General features: G+C 40.7%; 1 protein-coding gene across 1 annotated transcript; it reads right to left on the minus strand.

The window, feature by feature from the left end:
• Positions 1–2,710: 2,710 nt before the first annotated feature.
• Positions 2,711–12,676, minus strand: LOC127446396 (ral guanine nucleotide dissociation stimulator-like). The gene is made up of 17 exons (XM_051707303.1): positions 12,575–12,676; positions 11,631–11,926; positions 11,464–11,529; positions 10,243–10,430; positions 10,002–10,126; positions 6,463–6,678; positions 6,214–6,317; positions 5,314–5,398; positions 4,513–4,590; positions 4,303–4,389; positions 4,159–4,191; positions 3,924–4,045; positions 3,680–3,815; positions 3,364–3,594; positions 3,155–3,269; positions 2,941–3,065; positions 2,711–2,890 (listed from the first exon to the last, which is right to left on the minus strand). The coding sequence occupies exons 1-17, from the start codon at positions 12,674–12,676 to the stop codon at positions 2,711–2,713; spliced, it is 2,289 nt and encodes a 762-aa protein (XP_051563263.1).
• Between the last annotated feature and the right edge of the window lie 181 nt (positions 12,677–12,857).

The following is a 12,857-nucleotide window of genomic DNA, read 5'->3' on the forward strand; positions in this document are numbered from 1 at the left end:
CATCACTTGGATTCTGACCTCCAAAATCATCAGCACACAGCAATGGAATGAGTACAAATGGTTTAGTATCAAAAATCATGTTTTATTTTATTTTGTATTTTTATTATTATTATTATTATTAAAATAATTGTTGATGCTAATAGTATAAATACTGTATTTATACAAACATACCTAGCACCACATTATTAAGAGCTGTAGGCTACTAAACTAAACTAATGACACCATGCTAAATATCTAAATGGTCCTAAAAATAGTATACATTTTCTTTATATAAAATCTTTCTTATTTATCTTTTTTGGGTGCAGTATAAAAGCTGTTCATATGTGCCTCAGACTATGATTAATATATATATATATATATATATATTATGTGATTAATATGATAATGTTGATACAATGTTTGGATGTCTGACATATTTTCTATAATTAAAGCAATTATATATCATAAGAAAAGAGTGCTTTTACAGCAAGGTTGTAACCCATGCATACTGTAATGTGAAGGGCCAAAGACATCAATACCCACAAATTGAAAAAATAAAATTACCTAAAGTCTAAATAATTACAACTTTGCATTACAGGAGAAGATATGTGTATATCTATGTGAGCTGTTTAGGTGAAATTAAAAACACAGAAACATCATGAACTGAGATCTCAGCATCACACATTTATTTGTAAGTTGTGCTTGGTTATACAATCAAAGATGCATTTATTAAAGTACTTTCACAACTGTACAAAAACTACAACAATTAAAAACATATAAATAAAAATGGGGGTAATGCCACAAACAGGACTAACATTCCAGTGGAGTTTGATAGGTTATAAAAAAAGTAGACAAAACAAAATTTAAGATGAAGGCTGGATAATTACAACTTTTCCTCATACACAGGGAATGTGTTTATATATGTATTCTGTTTAGGTGAAAAGTTATGTAAGTTATGCCTGTTTTTACATACAAAGATGCATGTATTCATGTATTTTCACATCAGTAGAACAACTGTATAACAATTGAAAACATACATAAAAAATGCGGTTATGCCACAAACTGGATCTTAACATTCCAACATTCAGATTTAGACCACAGAAACGTCACTGAGGATGTGTTTGAGAGCATCAAGAGATGGATGAAGATATAAAGGATGCATTGTCTGGAATTAGGACTGTAGTACACCTTTTCTATGATGACAGTCAGCAGTCATTTTTTGTTATGTGATCAGTACAGCCTGAAAGGTTAAAATCAGTCAAGTGTTCTCCAAGAAAACAGGCAGTGTTCACAAGCTAAATTAACTGTGCCAATGACAAAAGTCAACATATAAAAGAACAAAAAACAAATAATGTCTATACACTTTGCACAGTATGTACTGTACAGGTCATAATGTAACTACATAAAGAGCCCCAATACATGAGAAATTGTGATAACAATTTTGCTTTCGTGTCTGAAGAAAAATCAATCCAATGGAAATCCATGTTTTCATTTCCCTGTTTTGTTTCTTATTTTAGCAGTAACCCCTAAGGTCCATATCTCAGCGGTAGCACCTCAATTCTCTGCCTCCGATCCCTGTTTTGGCCACCCCTGAGGGCTCAGTCTCAGAGGCATCCCTGGAGTTCACCATCTTAGCTGCAGGCTATGGTTACACTGAAGCCCTGCCATGGAGGCCCCTCTGGTTCCTGTTTTGGCTGCCCCTGAGGGCCCAGTCTCAGAGGCAGCCTCTTAATTCCCTGACTTAGCATCAGCCAATGAGTCCACTGTAGCACTGCTATTAAAGTTTCTCTGGATCCTGTTTCGGCCGCCCATGAGGGCCCAATCTCAGAGGCAGCTCCGGAGTTCCCAGTCTCAGTTGCAAGCAATGGAAAAGCTGTAGCCCTGTCATGGAGGCCCCCCTGGTTCCTGTTCGGCCACCCCTGAGGGTCCAGTCTCAGAGGCAGCCCCTTAATTCCATGACTTAGCGTCAGCCAAAGAGTCCACTGTAGTTCTGCTATTAAGGTCCCTTTGGTTGTTGATTAGGCCACCTCTGAGAGCCATATCTCAGAGGCAGCCCCTCAATTTCTTCCCTTAGATGCAGCCAATGAGTCCATTGTAGCCCTGCTATGAAGGCCCCTGTAGTCCCTCTTTCGGCCACCCCTGAGGGCCCAATCTCAGAGGTAGCCCCAGAGTTCCCTGTCTCAATTACAAGCCATAGGAATGCTATAGCCCTGCCATGGAGGCCCCTCTGGTCCCTGTGTTGGCTGCCCCTGAGGGCCCAGTCTCAGAGGCAGCCCTGGAGTTCTCTGTCTCAGCTGCAAGCCAAGAGGAATGCTATAGCCCTGCCATGGAGGCCCCTCTGTTCCCTGTGTTGGCTGCCCCTGAGGGCCCAGTCTCAGAGGCAGCCCTGGAGTTCTCTGTCTCAGCTGCAAACCATAGGAACGCTGTAGCCCTGCCATGGAGGCCCCTCTGGTCCCTGTGTTGGCTGCCCCTGAGGGCCCAGTCTCAGAGGCAGCCCTGGAGTTCTCTGTCTCAGCTGCAAGCCATAGAAATGCTGTAGCCCTGCCATGGAGGCCTCTCTGTTCCCTGTGTTGGCTGCCCCTGAGGGCCCAGTCTCAGAGGCAGCCCTGGAGTTCTCTGTCTCAGTTGCAAGCCATAGGAATGCTGTAGCCCTGCCATGGAGGCCCCTCTGGTCCCTGTGTTGGCTGCCCCTGAGGGCCCAGTCTCAGAGGCAGCCCTGGAGTTCTCTGTTTCAGCTGCAGACAATGGCTATTCTGTATCCCTGTCTTGAAGGCCCCTCTGGTTCTTGTTTCGGCAGCCCATGAGGGCCCAATCTTAGAGGCAGTCCCGGAGTCTCGTTAGCCAGAGCTCCTTGTCTTGGTTGCCTCCCCTGAGCTCCCTGGCTGCAGTTCTGGTGGATTCGACTGCTGTCCTTTAAAAAAAAAAGCATTTGGGTATTTTAAACCCAACCCTGTGTTTTACATTTTGGCTCTGGAAGCTCTTTGAGTGGAAGGTATTTGGAGCTCCGTGCTTCCTCAGCAAGAAGTCATAGTTGCCAGATGGGTTCATGGAATAAAAAATATTCCCATTATCTGGCATTCTGAGTTCTGTGGGGTAAAGTAGAACAAAAATCAAGGTTTGAAACATCAACAAGCCCCACTGGAAATAAAACACACTGTTTACTTAAGTTCTTTACCTTGCTGTTTTGAGGCTATCTGTAACAGTTCGTAGTCCTCTGACTTCTCACTCTCCAAGTGGTGTTTGTCCATGGCTCTCCTGATGATGACAGGGGTTTTGTCCTGGCTAGTAACCTGAAATACATTGTCAGTTTTATATCAGGATGAATTATAAAAATGTATTCAAACTATTGCAACACATGATGCAGATCTTATGTCTCTCACTCACCAGGATGCTCTTGTACGCATTGCCATTGTCAATATCAAGGCTGACCCTGATGACGCAGCAGTCGTTCACCTGCTGGTTGTACAAGGGCATGGACAGGGGGGAGGAGTCAGAGACACCAGGACTCTGGAAGGCTTGTCCTTTGGAGGCGGAGACTGAAATAGAGGTGGAGCTGCTAAAGCCAGAGTCCCGTTCCAAGCTTGTTTCAGATGAAAAGGTGGATGCCTCAGAGAGCTGGGAGAGAAAGAGTTTAAAGCTTATTAAAAAACAAGCATAATAATACCGGCCAAATAAAGGACAATCTAAAAAGTGCAAATACCTTGGAAGAGGAACCAGATGCAAGCTCGGCACCAATGGACTTCAAGTTAGAAGGCCCTCCACTGCTGTAGCCTGAGTCCTTGCCTACATGCTTCTTTTTACTCACTGGTGGCTCAGTCTCACATGACAGAGAGTAGCTGGGAAGGTAAAGACAGTATATATATTAAATACCTTAGTTTAATATATCTTTCTTTCTCTCTTTCTTTCCTTTTTTCTCTCTCTCCCTATCTTTCTTTCTATCTTACCTGTCTGTCTCTGTAAGTGTCTCTAATCTCCTAAACCACTCAGTGAAGTGCTGGTTTTGTGTGAAATGATAGTAACTGCAGGTCAGCTGCAGCAACCTGATCTGAGCAATTACTTCAAACTCCTGAATAACAAACAGAAATGGTGCTCATTTCTATTAATTGTTTGTTGTACAACAAAACTGTTCTTCTTAGTCCAGCCTTTACAATATTATCATTTCTGTGCACATGAACTCACCTTCCTCCTCTTCTCAAAATTGATCAGCCCATTCTGAAAAGAGAATAGAGACTCTGTTTGAGAATTCGCAGTCTATTGCATCAAAAGAACATTTTCTTATTAAAAGAATATTTCAGAAGTCCATTTATTCTCCATCCACCTCACCTCAAGATGATCTTTTAACGCTGTGTCTAACATGACAAGGTCAGTAAGGAAAGTTCCAAGGTATGGAACAGTTCCATACATGACCCCCTAAACAGCAGGGAGAACGTGAGAGACACAAAGGGAATAAAGTTACAGGTCATATCTAATTTCCTGTTCCTAGTTTTCATGTTAATTGAATATCACTTAACTGACAATTTGTCTTGTACACACCATGTCTCTCTGCTGCTGGTGTTTTCTTTGGGCTTCTTTCTGGTTCATCTTGAGAATGGCTGTTTTTGAGGTGCCCTCCTGGAAAGATGTCAGTTTCAAATCAACTTTTAAGTTGGATTTCAAAAGGCCTAAAGGTCTGCTGTGCATATATTCTATCTTCATAACATCAAAAGCAAATTAACCTGTTTTTAATTCTTATAATTTCTAAGGATTATTTCTGATGGCCAAGGCACATCAGGTTGCCATGACAAAAAAAATAAATAAATAAATAAATAAATAAAAAAAAAAAAAAAAAAAAAAAAAAATATATATATATATATATATATATATATATATATATATATATATATATATATATATATATATATATATATATATATATATACTTGAGTGACTTAAAGTAACCAATGATAAGTACATTGGCAGAACAGGTATGTATTGTACTCTGAACTTTTCAGAAAGAAACAAAGGAGCAGCCATCATACGAAAGGTTAAAAAGTAATATTTGGTATTACTGGCCACAGAGCACTGTAACTGTCAGTGTTGTACATTAATTTGAACACTAATGGACATGGAAGATGCCTCTTAAATATACTTCAAAAAAAAAAAAAAAAACAACCAGGAGAAAGCTAAATGAAAGTACCAGGTTCACAGTGGCATTTTGCTAGAATGAAAAATGCAGGATGTTTGGAAGTGTGCATGACTGCTAATGACCAGATGCAGCTTAATACAGTGAGTTTAACATGGGTTTAACATGGGTTAACACACCCACACGCCCATTTAACAACTTTTTTTACTCACCTCAATGAGAAGCTTTCTGCTCAGGGCATAGTTCTTGTCTTGTGAGAAGGTGACAGACAACTCCTGGAACGTGTGATAGCTTTCTCTGTAAACAGCATGAAACTGGCTTAGTTATAACAGTTAAATCCAGATGAAATCCAAACAGTGTACTTAAAGGAATATTCAGGGTTCAATACAAGTTAAGATCAATCAGCAACATTTGTGGCATGACATTGATTACCACAGAAATTAATTGAGATGTGGCCCACCTTTTCTTCACAAAAAGCACAAATCTGTGTTACAGTGAGACACTTACAATGTAAGTGAATGGGGCCAATCCGTAAACGTTAAAATACTCACTGTTTCAAAAGTATAGCCACAAGATGCAAACATGTTATCATGTTGTCATGATTTTAATGTGATAAAATCACTTACTAACTTTTTCTGGGTAAAGTTATAGCCCATTTTAAAACCCTAAAATGACTTTAAAAATTATAATTTAAACAACTTTACAGCTCAAATATTACATGAGTTTTAAAAGAAGAATTAATGTAAGTGCTTTTATAAAATTAAAAGCTTCACATTTCTGGCCTTTTAACCCTCCAAAAATTGGCCACATTCACATTGTAAGCGCCTCACTGTAACCTCGATTTTTGCCTTCTTTATATAAAAGGATGGACAAGTCTAAATAATTTTTTATGCCACAAATGCTGTCAACTGAACTTAACTTGTATTGAACCCGGAATATTCCTTTAACTCATATTTAACATATCTCAGCCCTCTATCTTCAAATGCCCAATTATAAAACATGCATGTCTTTCACAGAATTGGTTTAGCTGGTTTAGCTTTAGGGAAAATTGGTAACTGTGCTAACAAACTATAAAAAGGCCTATTGCAGCAGAAATCTGTAACGACTCTGACCTTGACACCTCATCCCAGGTCTTCTTCAGTCGATGAATGGCAGTGCTCTGGAGGGCTGACAGGATGGCTTTTAGAGAGGAGAAGCTTTTCAGGATACGGCACCTCTGATGTCAAGACATACAGACAGATATTCATGAACTGAGACAATAAAACACTTGTAGTATAGACTGCTTGTTTATAGAAGAAGCCTTTGATATACAACAAATCATGTGTTCCTACAAAAAAAGCTAAGTGAGTGTGGGGCCTGACCTTGGCAACCTCAATCCACTGCTCAATGAGCTTCGCTCTCTGAAGGGGTGCCAGAGCACTGTTACTCAGACAGGTGACGATAACAGCATCAGCCACGCTGTTAAACTGAGCAACAGTGGCCCGGATGGTGGAGGCCAGGTGCTCTTTCCCTTTCTTGTCTCGCTGGGACCAAATGCCACCCAAACAATTGTAGGGCACAACCCTCTTAAACAGCTCCTGTGAAAAACAATGATTGCCGTCTGGTTACAGGTACCAGTTTTATTTGAGCCTACTAATGGTGAGAATGTTTTGGTGGAAACCTGGCTAATTCTTTAAAAAAAGATGGTGCTGTTGATGGCCACCTTTGTATTGAGCTCTCCAGTTCATTTGCTGTTTTTGTTTGTTTATCCTGTGTTTAGTAATTTATTTTTGATCAGTTTTACCAGAGACGAGCTGCTGAATATTCAGCAGTACACGCCAGACAATCTTTTACCGGCTTTTACATTCTGTTGGACATTTTAGTCAGAAGAGCAGCGGTGCTGTACAAGTGCACTAAAAGACGCAAATGTGGGAAGCGAGCGGTGCGCTGGTCAAGCTCCGACAGCACGACTTTCGAACCACGCTGCCAAGCATCCATCTAGCAAATCTCCGCTCGCATCCTAACAAAACAGACAAATTACTTCTCCTCACCTGCAAAAATAAGGACTTTGCAAATTCTGCTGCATTGTTTTTTATGGAGATCTGGCTGAGTGAAGCCATTCCAGACAGTGAACTACATCTACAGGGCTTCCAGCTGTTCATAGTGGGGAAAACGAGAGGCAGTGGAACTTGTTTTTACATCAACGAATGTTGGTGTACAGATGTAACAACGCTGAAGAAGATGTGCTGTCTTAATTTAGAGGCGCTCTTCATAAACTACAAACCTTTCTACTCGGGACTTTTCCTCGTGTATTCTTGTGAGTGTTTACATTCTTCCACAAGCGTGTGTGAGCACAGCACTGCAACAGCTGGCTGATCAGATCACAGACACGGAGCAACAACACCCGGACTCACTTATAATTATTCTTGGAGATTTTAACAAGGCATACCTCACACGTGAACTGCCCAAATACAGACAGCACATTACATGCCTCACCAGAGACAGAAATACACAGGACCATTGCTACACAACAATAAAGGATGCATATCACTCTGTCCTTCAAGCAGCTTTGGGACTCTCTGATCATCAATGTCTGGTTCATCTTCTTCCGATCTACAGGCAGAATCTAAAATCAGTTAAACCTGTAGTAAGGACTGTTAGGAGATGGACCAATGAAGCAGAGCTGGAACTACAAGCCTCTTTTGACTGCACTGATTGGAGTGTTTTTGAGGCTGCAGCCACCGACCTGGATGAGCTCACAGATACTGTGACATCATACATCAGTTTTTGTGAGGATATGTGCATTCCAACAAGGACTTATTTAACATACAACAATGGCAAACCATGGTTTACAGCTAAACTCAGGCAGCTTCATCAGGCCAAAGAGGATGCTTACAGAAGTGTGGATAAAATCTTGGACAATCAGTCCAAAAACAGACTGACAAAGGAGATTAGAGTGGCTAAAAGAAGCTATTCTGAAAAGCTGAAAAACAAGTTCTCAGCTAATGACCCTGCATCAGTGTGGAGAGTCCTGAAGGACATTACCAACTATGAGACACCATCTCCTAAATATATAGGGAATCAATAACTGGCTGGCGATCTGAATGTGTTTTACCGTAGATTTGAAAAGCACATTCTCACACCCCACACCCACTCCAACCTTCACATCACACAAACATTTACACCTTCTGAAACCCCCCTTATCCTCTCTACTGCTACTCAACATGCACTTAGGATCTGTGATGAAGAAGAAGAAGATGCGTGCCTGGTCTTTTGGAAACAAGACAAGGAAAGCACAGGGCCCAGATGGTGTTTCACCCACTTGGCTAAAATCTTGTGCTGACCAGCTGGCCCCCATCTTCACACAGATCTTCAATAGGTCACTGGAGCAGTGTGAAGTTCCCTGCTACTTCAAAAGCTCCACCATCATCCCATCCCAAAGAAATCCAAAATCACAGGACTTAATGACTACAGACCCGTTGCTCTGACATCTGTGGTCATGAAGTCATTTGAGAGACTGGTGTTGGCCCTATTTCTGACAGATAGGCAGCAGCTAGTGAGAATGGGGAAATTCACCTCCAGAACATGTACAATCAGCACTGGTGCCCCCCAGGGATGTGTACTCTCCCCACTACACTTCTTCCTCTACACAAATGACTGCACTGCCACGGACCCCTCTGTTAAGCTCCTGAAGTTTGCAGACAACACTAAAGTCATCGCTCTCAACCAAGATGACGATGAGTCTGCATACAGAAGGGAGGTTGAACAGCTGGCCATCTGGTGGAGTCAAAACAATCTGGAGCTGAACATGCTTAAAACTGTGGAGATGATAGTGGACTTTAGGAGGAACACCACAGCATTAACCCCGCTCACCATTCTGAAAAGCACTGTGGCTGAAGTGGAGTCATTCAGGTTCCTGGGCACTACCATCTCACAGGACCTGAAGTGGGAGACCCACATGAACTCAATTTTGGAAAAGGCCCAGCAAAGGTTGTACTTCCTTCACCAGTTGAGGAAGTTCAACCTGCCACAGGCGCTGCTGATACAGTTCTACTCAGCAGTCACTGAGTTTGTCCTCTGCACTTCTATAACTCTCTGGTTTGGTTTAGCTACCAAGTCAGATATCAGAAGACTTCAAAGGACAGTTCGGACTGCTGAGAGGATTACTGGCGCTCCCCTACCCACCCTGCTAGAACTGTACACATCCAGAGTGACGAAAAGGGCTGGTAAAATCACTCTTGACCACATTCACCCAGCACACTTCCTTTTCGAACTGTTGCCTTCTGGCCGGCGCTACAGAGCACTGAGCACCAGAACAGCCAGGCACAGGAACAGTTTTTCCCTCAGGACATCCACCTCATGAACGGTTAAAACTGCCCCCATATACTTTTCTTTTTGTCAATACAACCATGTGCAATATTCAATCCATCCATTCCTACTTGTATCAATATTTCATTTATATGTTTTAACATATCCTACCTCTTCTTCAATACATTACATCACCTGCTGCACATAACTGTATGTCTGTATATAAAATATTCGAACAACATTATTGCTCTATTGTATATTTCTCTTTTTAGTAATCTGTTATATCTATTTTTTATTTTTATGTCATTATATGTATATATGTTTAAATGTACAGTATATGTTTGTATGTATGTATATATGGTTGCATTCTCTTTGCACTGGAAGCTTCTGTCACCATGACAAAGTAATTGTGTGTGTAAGCATAGTTGGCAATAAAGCTCAGTCTGATTCTGATTCAACAGTATTAAAATAAACATTAATGGTATCATTAAGGAGCAGGGATAGTTAAATGGAATCAGAACCAGAACCATTAAATCCCTTACAGTTGCCATCCATAACTCAACCATTATTCAACCATTAGATTAAATAAATTGTCAATTTATTAAGGTCTTACTGCATCCATGACTGTCAGCTGTTCAGCCACCAGAGCAGGACTGAAGGACAGGAATTCAATGGGGCAGAATTCCTTCTCCAAGATGCTCTCCTCCATCATGGCGAAGGGGAAGGTGGAGGGGTCACCTGCAGAGAACAAGGCAGGTTGTCAAACAGGCCTCTGTTAGTTTGGAGGTCTATCTCTCAGTTTTTCAGCCTTTAATTCAGAGCTTTAGACCAGAAGATCATTAGTGACACTGTACCTTCAGGCTCAACCTCAGAGCTGTGACGGAAAGGCTCCAGCAGATCAAGGGCCCGTCGCTCCAGATCAGACCCAGGGAAGTAGCGCTGCAGGTAAGATGTTAAGCTCTGCAGGCATCCATTGTCTGGAGGATTCCAGAAATCCTCAGGATACTGAGTCAACCACGCACCCAAGATGGATGCAATGGTGCTACAGTGCACATAATTAAAAATGGACAAGAGTAATCAACTTTTAACAGTGGCCAATTTAATTGGGCTCCAAGTAGTGTTAAAGGAATGGTTCACCCAAAAATGAAAATTCTCTCATTATTCACTTACCCTGATGCCATCCTAGATGTGTTTGACTGTCTTTCTTCAGCAGAACACAAATGAAGATTTTTAGAAGAAGATAGAGCTCTGTCAGGTTCTTATAATGCAAGTGAATAAATGTCTTAAGCGAATCAATAGGTTTATGTAAGAAACAAATAGATAATTAAAAGTTTTAAACTTTAAATTGGCGCTTCCATCCAGAGCTTTGATGCGGTTTGAAAATAAACCGCTGCTTGCTTGTGTCATGCGACAGCTACTTGATGTGTCAACTGCTGGCAGGAAGTGCTTTTTAAAAGTTAATAACATTTTAATTATCGATACATTTTTTACGCAAACATATCGAGTTGCTTCAGAAGGCATTCACTGATCGACTGGAGTCGTGTGGAGTACTTTTATGCAGCCTAAATATGAATTTTGGACCGTCAAAGTGCTGGCACCCGTTTACATCCATTATAAGGACCTAACAGAGCTCTATCTTCTTCTAAAAATCTAAATTTGTGTTCTGCAGAAGAAAGACAGTCATACACATCTGGGAAGTGAATAATGAGAGAATTTTCATTTTTGGGTGAACTATTCCTTTAAACCAATATTGGAGTTTCAGTAACAATCAACATAATTTATGTGTATGAGAGAAAAAAAATGTTAAACACCTTTTTGCTTTCATTATTCTAAATGTAAAAAAAAAAATTAAAATAAAAAAATGGGCAAAATGCTGTTAAGTAAATAGTTTTTGATGCTGTATAACATGTCAAACCACAGGATGTGTCAACAATATCCATATACTGTATAAACTGCAATTAACACAAAAATATTTATTATCCATTGATAATCTGAAAATGGCCAAATATCTGACTGATATATTGCTTTATCTCTAGATCTAAGGGTTCAGCTGAACAACATAAATAAAGACGTACTTCTTCAGCCCTGATTGATCTTCTGGAGTTGGTCCTTCTGAGGTCGGCTCAGGGAGTTTTCCATACCTTAGATAAATTAGAATGCATTTCAAAAACATTTTAACGTATTTTCAAATATTCAACAGCACATGAGCTGTAAACATGTTGTATATTGATGGTCTGTGTACCTGTTGAGCAGCAGGTTCAGCACCTGCTCTGTGGTGGCAAAAGCTCGGTAGGTGCCGAGGAAAACGTTCATGTGCATGTGGTCGTTCCATTGAAAGGCTGACACCATGTGCTCCACCAACTTCTCCAGGGTGCCAGCCTTCATGGTCCGACCCATGCATGAACCGAGGGCAGGATCTCCATCCACATCCAGCCGCTGTTGCCCCTCATTGACTGACTGTTGGAGTGGCACCTTCCGGGGTCTGAGAATATAGACGGCTCCTTCCTCTACCTCCTCTATAATCTCAGAATCCGAGGTCTACAGACAGAGAGAAATCCTGAGCATCCAGGTGCTTATATTCTCATCAGATGTTTCCTTTGATACAACTGAACTCATTTCATGTTCATTACACAGTTAATATGCCAAGTAACTATAGATGTGCCAACTAGACCAAGACAAAGAGGCTTTTAAGAGGCTACTGTGACACTGCGAACCCAACATTATAACTCCACATATTTAAACAACAAATTTAAGAAGATATTGTGAAATTCAATGTATTTATTACTGAAAATCTCAGAGGGTACTTCAAGTCAGTAATTTAGGTCATTATGATAAAAAGTTTGGGAATCTCTGCTCTAGAGAAAGGACACAGAGTACAAACTTCAACTTCAAATCAGGACAAATCTGCTGAATTTGCAAACAAAGTGAAATGTGCAAACTATTTCTACCAGTTTTCCTATGTTAAACAAGTGCCTGCCAAGATCCATAGAAACATATAAAATATGTGTTCGAAATTATAATCAACATATCTAACTTTTTAGACCTATTAAGTTTTATCCAACAACTTAGAGATGAAGTTGAAATTTCAATTCAAATGCATCAAAATCTGAGATTATTCATATTAGAGATATATCACTTGTATACTTCAAAATCATCTTAGATTACAGAAGAAAAGGCGTTTGTTACCTGCTGCCCTTTCTCTACTGCCGGCGGATCATCAGTCACACTACTGGAGCCACAGCAGCGTGACAGGAATCTGACAACCCGATCTGTCCACCGCATCGCCATCACAAGAAGTTTCTTAAAAGAAAATCCTCGACGATGTGAGGGATGTGAATAAAAAACACGATCAACTTTCTTAAAGCGCAGGAAACACAAGTGTCTCTGTCAAAACTCCAAACTCTCTCTCAACGAAAACCAGAAAGTTTCTGTTTTAATCAAACATTCGAATGTCACTATAACGATTAGA

This window comes from Myxocyprinus asiaticus, chromosome 9, assembly GCF_019703515.2.
Source record: "Myxocyprinus asiaticus isolate MX2 ecotype Aquarium Trade chromosome 9, UBuf_Myxa_2, whole genome shotgun sequence".
NCBI classification, from domain to species: Eukaryota; Metazoa; Chordata; class Actinopteri; order Cypriniformes; family Catostomidae; genus Myxocyprinus; species Myxocyprinus asiaticus.